The sequence below is a fragment of the Hydractinia symbiolongicarpus genome, chromosome 15 (genome assembly GCF_029227915.1).
Source record: "Hydractinia symbiolongicarpus strain clone_291-10 chromosome 15, HSymV2.1, whole genome shotgun sequence".
In the NCBI taxonomy this organism is placed as follows: Eukaryota; Metazoa; Cnidaria; class Hydrozoa; order Anthoathecata; family Hydractiniidae; genus Hydractinia; species Hydractinia symbiolongicarpus.
This window is the reverse complement of record NC_079889.1, coordinates 7,023,663-7,034,546: the sequence shown is the minus strand read 5'-3', so window position 1 is coordinate 7,034,546 and position 10,884 is coordinate 7,023,663. Positions and strand designations below refer to the sequence as shown.

The following is a 10,884-nucleotide window of genomic DNA, read 5'->3' as shown; positions in this document are numbered from 1 at the left end:
ACAATTTTATATATCACAACACATTTGGTTGTAACTTTCCCAATCACAATTTTAACAAAAATCATATCCTAGCATATTAATTTCATTGTCTATTCTTAGCATCTACAAGTTTAACTACAAGTCACGAAGGGAATTTCCCCACTAAATTGTCCACCCAAGTTAACACTGCGCATATATTGAACGAGAAAAAAAGGCTCCCTTTTTAAATTAAACACCCAACATATTTGAAAATAATGTCGTAAATGAATAACCCGCGATATTTACAATGGATAAGAGTAACTCTATTACAGAGAAAACAGGGATACAAATTAGAACTAAAATGAACAAAATTCGTGTTGTATTCCAATTGTAATCACATTATAATTGCACCAAATTAAATTTGTTCAAATTTCAAAACTGTCTACTCGATTTTCGCAGTTACCACGTCCCTGATAACGTGAGTCCCTGATAACGGCAGAACGCAATGAACAGCAGCAGACCACTTTTCATAGATTTGTGCGAGATTAACCACGCTATTATTCATGTGAACATGGGCTAGGATTATCTTTTTTTCGTCGACGGTTTCTGGAAAGTTTGTTTTTGTCCTCCACCAATTTTAGCGTGAAATTTCATGCTCTGCGCCGTCTCGGCAAACCATGGGGAATCCACCTGCAATTATATGAAAGTAAACATCAAGCTTCATCAACTGAAAACCTCACGGAAAAATAATTAGTGTTTTCATACCTGGGTGGTATCTTGATCTACAAGATGAGTGTACTTGGTCCTTCCCGATCTTCCGAAGTTCTTGACTTGCATGACTTTGGGTAAGACTGTCTTGTCGAAATGATCTTCGAGAGTTGCACCAGTAAAATCTTCTTTATACTTTTCTTCTTCTTTGTCCTATGCATAAACACACCAATTGGATAACCTTGCTTGCGAGAATCTCATACCACAAAAAAATACTGCAATTGAATACACATTTTTATAAGAATGGGGTAAAATTGGTTCAGCCTAAATTATACTTAACCTCTTTAAAATCTGAGCAGAGACACCTTTCTTAAATAAAAAAGCTTCCAGGAAATGTTTAATGAACACCTAGTGTATAGCATTCTGTGTGACTTTATTTTTATCGAGGTTTGTTTTTATGTAGATAAAAATAATTAATTTTACCATAAAGAATGCTCCTCTGTGATAATATTTCTGAAGGAATTTATATTTTCCCTTTGCACTTTTGTTAGTGATAATTTTTGGATTTTTTCGAAGCTCTTCCCTTCTCTCGTCCTCAGTCATAGCACGAAGTCGCTCTATCTCCAGTTTCTCTTTTATACGCCTAAACAAAACAAAAATATCACCTAAAAGTTAATTCGAAATAGTGCAACATTCGAGGTAAAAGTTAATTCGAATAAGTGCAACATTCGAAGTAAAACTTAAGGTAGCGGTATGGTAAATAATTACTTTTTTTTACATTTTTTAAAGGAACATTTTACTTTTAAAACTGCTCTTTCCAATGAACTAATTTTTATTGCCAAATGTTTCCTCAAAATTGAAGGATTTAGCGTTACAAAATGTTCCACCCCATATGTCTTTGTTCTGGCGATCAAGTATTTCTGTGCACGAAGTGAGTTATGACTCACGTTTACTAAAAATAATCCGACCTTCAGCATTGAGAATTTTCTGTTTACGCAATATGTATGCATAAAGTGTGAGATATAAGCGAGTCAAAAAGCACTGGAGAAAAAAGTTAAATTATATAATATAGCTGTGTTTTTTCTGCAGTGTTTTATTTGCTTTTGGCATTTTTAAATTCTTTTTGTAACAAAAATTTTCACAAAACAAAAATGAAAGTTGAACAGAATCATTTTTTCGATTACATTTCCTGTTTTTAAACATTCATATACATATTTCACCCTAAAACCCCCTGACGTGAGAAAAAACATCATCATATTAGAAACAAATACTTTGACAATTATTTATTTTGCTTTATTATGCAAAAAAAATGTTGAATAACAGTTCCGCAAGTTCACTTTAAATAACTAAGGAATAATTAAATATTCTCCTTTCAATTTCTTGTAAACAATCACAGGTCGAAAGAAAAAACTTTGTTAACAAATATCTCTGAATAATTTTTTCGTAAAATTTTCGGTTGCCGACTCTTCTTAAAAGGAATCTGTCTCAAAAATACATTAGATGACGTCCTGAAACTTTCATTTTTGGCTTCACGAGTGTTTGATCTCTACTCGAGTGTCTCATTTTAATTTTTGGTCAGCTAATTTGGATGCAAGAGTGATTGAAAGAAAAACGAAAAAAAATTGAGTGTTATTTTTATGATCTTATAGATGTTTTACGGCATATTTTCAAAACGATTAAAGTTGAGAAAAAAAATGAGACACCCGATTTAAATTCAGACTATGCTGAAGATGTGGACATATTTTTTTTTCTGTAAACTGGTATACTTTTGAGACCAATCCCTTCACAGTTAACCAGACCCACTTTTTAAGACTTACGACTATATTTTTTTCTGTTACAAAATTTTAATTTTTTTTTATAATATTGTAGAACAAACTTCTGTTAACAAGTACTACCTTAATTCGAAGTAGTGCAACATTCGAAGTAGAACTTAACTTGAAGTAGTTCAACATTTGAGGTAAAAGTTAATTCGAACTAGTGCAACAATCGAGGTAAAAGTTAATTCGAATTAGTGCAACATTCGAGTTAAAAGTTAATTCGATGTAGTGCAACATTTGAGGTTATAGTAACTCGACATCAACAACAGTCTCCACAGAAACAATTATTTGTTTTATTATTAAAAAAAACACGCAAAAATTTGGCAACTTTGTTTTAAGAAAGGTCACAGGAAAGGAAAGTTTTTTGCAATCAACGAAACCCATCAAGCAGTTTTTTGAATAAAAACTACGGTTAAAGTAACTTTTGTATCTTGGGCAACTATTTCGTTAGCTAATGGTAGTCTCACAAAAAATATCAAGTATTTTTTCGCTTACTGTTCTTTCTCCTCTTTGTCTCTTTTGATTCTTTTTAATTCTCTGACTTTCCAAGCTTCGTACTGAAATAAAAAGCCCTGTTTAAACCTGGAATGATGACTAAAACACAGTTTTATAATAGCACACAGCTTAAGGTGTGAGTAAGGGAAAAAGAATAGTTTTTTTTGCAATTTTTTTTAACTCCTTTTATAAAAAAAAATGTGAACTTTTTAATAGCAGAATTATTTTTTTATAAAATAGAATAGAAATGCGACTTTTTTCCAACAAACACAATGGTCGTCGTTAGTCTTCCAGCTGAACGTGCTAAAAAAAGATCAAATATAGGTGTAAATGTTTATGTTTATCAAATTGGGAATAAACTGTGATATGAGCATATTTTGTAACAATAGCGTAATCACAACAAACGTTGTAAAAAACGATACCATTGAATTTCTTGTATCGCTTTTCTTTTAATGATTTTTATGATGACTTTTAATGATTCTTTATTTTTATTCGACCAATTAAAAATCACTTTTTTCACTTTGACTTTCATTTATGCTTTTTCAGAAAAAAGTTTCATTTTACAAGCGAGCAACACTAACAACATCAAGCTATATAAATATTTAAAAATGTCTACTTATCGTCATAAAGCTTTTGCTCCATCAAAAAAAAGAAAAAAAAAATAGAAAAGCGAAGATTAAAAATAAAAAATAATCCGCAAGTTGAACAAAAGTGTGTAAGTCGAAAGAAAATAATGGATGTTTTATTCAGCGATAGTGAATACGACTCTGATGAATCATACCTCGCCGATTCCCCATGCAACTGGATTACAGATACGTCACATTTAACTGAATGTTTGCAAAGATTATGTATATGTAAAGTATGTCATAGCCAGGTCTGGGAACGAGGTTTGTCATAAAATGTAAAAATGAAAAATGTGATGCGAAACAAGAGTTTTTCAGTACTCCCAAGTCTGGAAAAGTTTTTGATTTAAAATGAAAGAGTGTACTTGGTAGTCGCCTGGCTGGTAAAGGACGCTGAGGTTTGCTGAAAATCACAAGTTTGTTGGACCTCTCAACGCCTGTTAGCAAACCCTGTTATGTGGAACATGTTCAGTTCTGGGAGAGTAAAGCCCTTAAGTTGAGGGACGAAAATTTGAAAATGGCAGATGACAGAGCGATAGATTTGACAAAGCAAGAGTGCGGTTGTACAGATAACATTACTGATACCTGGGGACGAAGTTGTTACGGAACAACAATAAAAAATGTGCTTACCCACAATCAGAGATTTCTGTTATCATATCATTTTTTTTAATCTCTATTCCATCAGATTTTGTAACATTTTTTTTCTTTTCCTTTTTGTTTATTTTTACTTTGCCATCTCTCTTCTTGTGTATATAATATTTTAAGTGCGAATATGAGCAAACACACGCATTATACAGAAGTTGTTAAAAACACCCGTAGCGACCATTTAACTAAACTTAACGAAAAATAACAAGAAGCCCTGGAGGCTCTAAGAATTTCCGCTCGCTACCAAAATATTTGATGACAACCTGCTAATTTGTTGTGTCATGCCAAATCATGCGAAACATTCGAAGAGGTTTGGTGCATGAAGCTCTGGTGATAAAGCACACAAGTGACATTATATCTTACAACAAACGCAAACAAAATAAAACGTGTCATAATAAACTCACATTTTTAAAGAAATTGCTAACAAAAAATACAGCCTATCATTTATGGTTGAAAGTCTTTCGATTGAAACGTTTATGGTCTTAAACGGCATTTAGTTGACAGAAAATCAAAATTTTGATGTGACCATCATTTTTAGCATACTTTTTTATTAACTGTGCCAAATTTTGTCAAAAATAAAGTAGTTTTAACTTTTGGACCAATTTTGGCCTAAAATGACATTTAGGTAACAAGAAATGAAAATTTTGATGTCACCATCATGTTCAGCATACGTTAACTGTGTCAAATTTTGTTGAAAATGAAGTAGTTTTAATTTTTGGACCAATTTTGGCCTAAAATGACATTTAGATGACAAAAACCAAAATTATGATGTCACCATTATGTTCAGCATACTTTTTTTGTTAACTGTGCCAAATTTTGTCAAAAACAAATACCAATTTTGGCCTGAAACGTCATTTAGATGACTTCCCAGTACTTCGGGAGCTTGGGTACGAAGTTTAAATCTGTGACGTTGCAATTGACCATTTGGGACAGGGTTAGTTAGTTAGTTAGTCAGTTATCTATCCTCCTCTCAGAGGAACGTGAAATCCCAGGGTCGATTTTTTCTCAAAAAATGCTCCGAAAGAAAAAAAAGACGGTTTTAAAGAATTTCCTACGCCTTCGGGCGCGGAAATTCAATTACACTATAATTTTCAGATCGTTTTTAGATCAATGTGTTGCGATTACAAAACAGTGAACATCAATCATAAAAAACTAAAAGTTTTGTAAATGGAGATGCATTAGTAAAGGAGGGGTCATTTTTTTAGCGTCTTTTAACGTCTTTAATTTTATTTCGTTTCCAATAATTTTCATATCATCTTTTAGGCAATTTTATAAACTTTCAGATAATATTAAACAACAATATTACAACTTTCACGTAATTTTAATAGAAGCTATTTTAAAACATCACACTATTTCCCTTACTCACACCTTAAGAAGTTTTTGTGTTATTTTTAAAGGAATAGTAAGGTGACTTATGCTTCTATTTTAAAATGAAATTGAGATCTAAATCAGCATGCACGTGGCGTGATGAAACTTTTAATGGACGGCGATGCTATTACAATTAGGTTGCGGAGGTTTCCTGTGCTAAAAATACAGCAAAGGATAGAGAATATTTCAAGCATAAAGGAGGAGTTCTTTGGCACCACCGTTGCAAACAATGTTATACCTCCTCTTCATCGTTTTCATCGTCTGTGATCACCAGGTTCTCTTCTTGCTCAACTAAAATAAATTCGACTAGCATTTTATAATTGATGTGACAACAAGCCTTCCACAATACACGCCATCAATCACTTCATTATTTTGAAAAGTCGATGGGGTGTATCAACTTTGATTAAAGAAATTATAATTAAGGGCACATTACAATTTTTTATTAACAATGCCAAAGTTAAACAATCGCCCCCAAATTGCTATCTTAAACAATTGCTAAACAGTTTGTTTGGGTAATATAAATGATAAATAATAGCGTAAATGAAATAAATACTTTGAACATAAACAATTTGCGTAATAAAGTTACCCAGGTAAACAATGACAATTTTTGGGCGTTTTTTCCTAATTATAGCTAAACAATGTTTATGGCGAAGTGAAAAAAATTGATTGTTTTTAAAACAACCAAATGAATTTGTATTCCAAGTTCATTTGTAATTTGAAAAAATCAGCATTAATTATTTGAAATAAAAATTTATAATCTTAATATCCAAACATATGAGAGAGGCGTTAAAATAACGTAAAGCCAACCCCTACAGGCTGCCGAATTTTTTCAAAAATTAATAGCGCATAACACTGAGCAGTAAAAGGTAGACCAAAGAAGTCTGATTTAATTTTATAAAAACATGAAATTATACCCAATTCCTATTTTTACTATCATATTTATTGCCATAGACGAAGCGAACTTTTTTAAAAAATAACATTTGGAAAAATGTAAGAATAACAAACCGACCTCCCTGAACTTCTTTCAGTTCATCACGCATGATCTCATTCACCAACTAACATAAAATAAATGAAATACAAGGTACATTTTATTCTTCAGATCAACACACAAAAACACGATTAACGAAAACGTAATGCAGTCTTTACCCTAGCAGACTGTCTTTTTCTTTCTTCGACAAGCTTCTTGTGTTTCTCTTCGGACATGTCATCTTCTTGCATCTTTTCACGCTCATGAACGGTCACACGGTCGTTTCTGAAACAAAATCTTTTATTTGTTAAACTATCGCAGCCGTGCAACACCCTGTTTATTTATCAACAGATACAGAAGAGCGGCATACTTCCTCACAAATACAGGTTTCAATCGAAGTCCATTTTCTTCATCAGAGTCACTGTACTCTTCGTATTCTGATGACTACAAAAAAAAGGTTAATAAAAATAAGCCAGCTTGTATCACAATTAATTTCAATGTTCAATGAGATTGAAATCAAACCTCGTCATCTTCTTCTTCTTCATCATCGTCCTCTTCTTCAATATCAAGAAGATCCTGAGTGAAAATTTCAGTATAGTTACAACAACATTTTGTAAACCTGCAAACATACAAAGCAATATTAAATTTCCATATCAACTATACATAGTTTTATCTACCTTTTCTTCTGCATTTTGTGTTTTAGCTTTCGCTTTAAGCAATTGCCTTCTTCTTTCAATAACCTAAAAGGAAGTCATCAGCATAACACAGACCAAGTAAAAACAAAACTAGACTTGTCATTAATAAAAAAGGTTTTACATCTTCATCTAACATATCTTCTTCCTTTTCTTCTTCTTCTTCTTCACCTTCGCTAAATTTAAACGAAGAAAGAATTATTCAGTGTACAAAACAGGATTATTCTTAAAAATTAAACAACTCTTGACAAAAACATAGTAAGAACAATATAACAGCATACCTACTTTCAGTATTTTTCGCCCAGTTAATCTAAAAATACAACGTAATTATAAATATTCATTAAAAAACCAACAACCAGGAGCCACTAAAAAAGCCTAAGGTTTACTTTGTGCTCATGTTCTTCTACCACATCATCCTCATCATCGTCATGTTTAGTCACGATGCGAGGTTCGTATATTTTTCGTTGGCCATGATCTTGCCTAACCAGAATAAAAATATTTTTCATATATAAAAAAATTGAATTCCAACAATACATAAAACTGCAGTATATTGTACAAACCTTTCGACTTCTTCAGGTAAATCATCCTCAATATCAGCAACATGAACCTACATATAAAATTTGGACTTTTAAAAGAAATAAATTTTCAAATACTTGGAACAAAGTTGCCACTAAGAAATATTTTTTCATTCTCATGTTGGCTAAACTCACACTTTCCTCCTTGGATAATGCTAGTCTTTCGCTGAAACCAAGTTTGAGTGCGAAAACAGTTCTGCGAACGTTCGTTGATCAGACATAATATTTTTTTGCCACGGAAAATTATATCTAATGGCTTTCATGCTTACGCTCAACTTCAATTACAAAACATTGAAGCGTTTTCTGGACTTTTAGTTAGTTCTCAAAAAAGTTGTTTAACAGTAAACACTTGGACGTTGATTCACCCTAATGAAAAAGAGGCTTTTAGGATTTGCTCTAAAATGTGCTATGTACCATTACGACTAATTCAGTCAATTAAACAAACACAGAGGTGCTGATGTCATATTCTTATCAAGGCATATTTTATATGTATAAAAAGAATCTCTTTAATCTCCAAAATGTGTAATTGGATTGAAGCAAGCAAAGAATCTAATCGTACAAAAGATTTGAAAGTACTGTGCAAATCGCAGCATGATAGCACGAAATGATTTAAATAAAAAAGTTCTGGCTTTAAGTGAAACTGAACCCAAAAATGGTAACTGCTACTTGTCATAATAGTGCAGTTGTGGATCACTTGCTTCATTGAGATTATTTATATAAGATTTTCTTGTAAACAAATACATTGATGTGATCATGGCTTTGGCCACAGCCGAAAGTTCATTTAAAAAAATACCTATGTTTTCTAGAGAATTGCTTTTATATGTAAAATTAAATTTGAATTCGGGGATAGTCACATAAGAAAAGACGTTTCAGTTTAACGCAAAACAAACTACAGGGTTAAAAAACAAAAAAATATGGCATAATAAATCAACAAAATATTTCAAAAAAAGATATGTGTACAGACTAAAAGTTTTCAAAAGAGACTAACTTTGACATTGTGAGTGGGACAATGAAATGTATAACTTAGTGCAAGACCTGTCGTGGAGAATCGCCTTCATCTTCAATTTCATCTTCAGCTTCATCTTCACTCTCTTCTTCACTTGAATGTTCAGGTGCCCACTCAGGTCTGAAAGTTTAATTAATGCAGATTTAAAAATATTAAGTTGTAGAAACATTACGGTATCTATATATAGTTGTTCATCACCTACTTTTTTCCAGCAATATATCTTTTGACACTGACCTTTTGAACAAGCAAATCTCCTAAAATTAAGCGATTGCAGTTGGTTTATTGAGACAACACAAACTATAGTCAATGTTAAATCAATTTCAATCTTATATCCACAAAAATGTGGAAGATCATAAACAAAGCTTTTTTTCTTAATATCTTTTCTGTTTATGAACCAAAACTTTCCACTTGTTTAGTATGAATTATGCATAACTTAATGAATGGAAGAAGTGATAAGTTTAAAATTGTATATTTCCTAAAATGTTTATAAGTGCATAAAAGTGAAATAAAAAGTAAAATTTGATCTGCCTAACTCGTTTGCATGCAGTACCACTAAAATTCAAACTATGCTAACTTTAGCTTGACAACAACATTTCTGATTTGCACATCATTGAACGAGACAAATTATTATTATTGATTTCCGCCGGCGAAGGCAGAATCTTTAATATCACCTGGGAAGTGGAGAGAGAGATAGAGAGATAGATAGATAGAGACAGCCCAGAGCCTGGACGCCTAAACCTTATCCAGGCTAAAGCTTAAATCCTCGTTTTGACAGATTTTTTTCTGAGAACGAGGCTAAAATGAGTTTTAAGCCAATAAGAATCCTAACAGTGCAACAAATTGTTTTATTATCCAATGAATATTACTTTATTTTAAAGTTTATAATCGAAAGTATAAGCTCGTGCAGTGTAGCATAATGAAGATCGTCTTATAATGCGCCATCTTTGATGTTGTATAATTACATCATTTCCTTCTGTACTACAATTTTGTAAGCACGTAGACTAAAGCTATATTCAGCAGAACTAATTAATTATCAATGAATTTTAATTTAAAGAGGAATTGTTGAGGCTGGATATTTTTGGTGAAAGATAATGTATTATAGCTATAAAATCGTGACAAATATGTCACGATTTTATATCTTTTTTCAGATTATTGCTAATGGCGGAAATCTTTAAGCCGCAGGGCTTCTTGTTTGAATATACATTTAGACCAGCCAGGGTCAGGGCCAGTTTTGCATTTAGATTAAGAACTCATGAAACTTAACAATTTTGAAATTTCAAGGTGTTATTTTTATGAATTTTATGACCAGGTAATGCAAAATATATTATTTCTTGGAAAGTTTCTAGAAATACAATTTCTGAAAAATAAACTAAAATGTTTCTTTCTTTATAATCAAATTGTTTTTCAATTTATTCTTCATAAACATTTTCCAATAAATTTAAAACAACTTATACTAATGTCCAAAATCATCAAAATATATATGGTCTGATAATATGAGACGGCCCAGAAACAAAATTAGAAAATCTTACAATTTATGTGTTTTATACATAAGGCAAATGGAAAAAGAGAATTAAATTGTTATAAGAAATAACAATAAAACATTGTAGTACACCTTTTGTTGATTTAAGAGAAACTGCACCAGCTGTAGACTGTATATATCTTTGACCAATGCGAGGTTGATTTTTGAAGTCACTTCCAAAGCGAACTGGCTCCATGATGCTTCCAATATATATATATTATCTATTCATGGTATTATATTCAAGTATCACTACAGGCAATAATTAAGCTAAAGATGGCATTGCTCTCACATTTTTTCTACAAAACAAAGCTTATAACACTTGGTGTATATACAAAAAGCTAGACATTTCCAACTTTTATACTTTAAATTTGTTGCAGAAAAATGAAAACAGCCTGGCAGCTGAATAAAGTAAGTCTTTTACTGTCTAAATACTTATCCAAAATACTATGTCAAAAAATTTTGGTAATTAACATTGTCATTATTTTCTCTCTCATCTATATGATAACTTCAC

General features: G+C 31.7%; 1 protein-coding gene across 1 annotated transcript; it reads right to left on the bottom strand.

The window, feature by feature from the left end:
• Positions 1 to 320: 320 nt before the first annotated feature.
• On the bottom strand, positions 321 to 10,884 carry LOC130629163 (microfibrillar-associated protein 1-like). Its single transcript, XM_057442283.1, has 17 exons — positions 10,467 to 10,884; positions 9,057 to 9,108; positions 8,884 to 8,974; positions 7,834 to 7,880; positions 7,660 to 7,753; positions 7,555 to 7,583; positions 7,398 to 7,449; positions 7,259 to 7,321; positions 7,104 to 7,157; positions 6,952 to 7,025; positions 6,761 to 6,866; positions 6,624 to 6,669; positions 5,853 to 5,905; positions 2,979 to 3,040; positions 1,150 to 1,309; positions 724 to 879; positions 321 to 648 (listed from the first exon to the last, which is right to left on the bottom strand). The coding sequence occupies exons 1-17, from the start codon at positions 10,567 to 10,569 to the stop codon at positions 541 to 543; spliced, it is 1,350 nt and encodes a 449-aa protein (XP_057298266.1). The 5' UTR covers positions 10,570 to 10,884; the 3' UTR covers positions 321 to 540.

What these genes read in the sequence shown, in the direction of transcription:
- LOC130629163 (XM_057442283.1), bottom strand. Translation starts at nt 10,569, where the DNA reads ATGGAGCCAGTTCGCTTTGGAAGTGACTTCAAAAATCAACCTCGCATT. An exon ending in AGATATATTGCTGGAAAAAA is followed by an intron (nt 8,975 to 9,056) that starts GTAGGTGATGAA and finishes TTAAACTTTCAG; the next exon opens with ACCTGAGTGGGCACCTGAAC. An exon ending in AAGATATGTTAGATGAAGAT is followed by an intron (nt 7,322 to 7,397) that starts GTAAAACCTTTT and finishes ACTTCCTTTTAG; the next exon opens with GTTATTGAAAGAAGAAGGCA.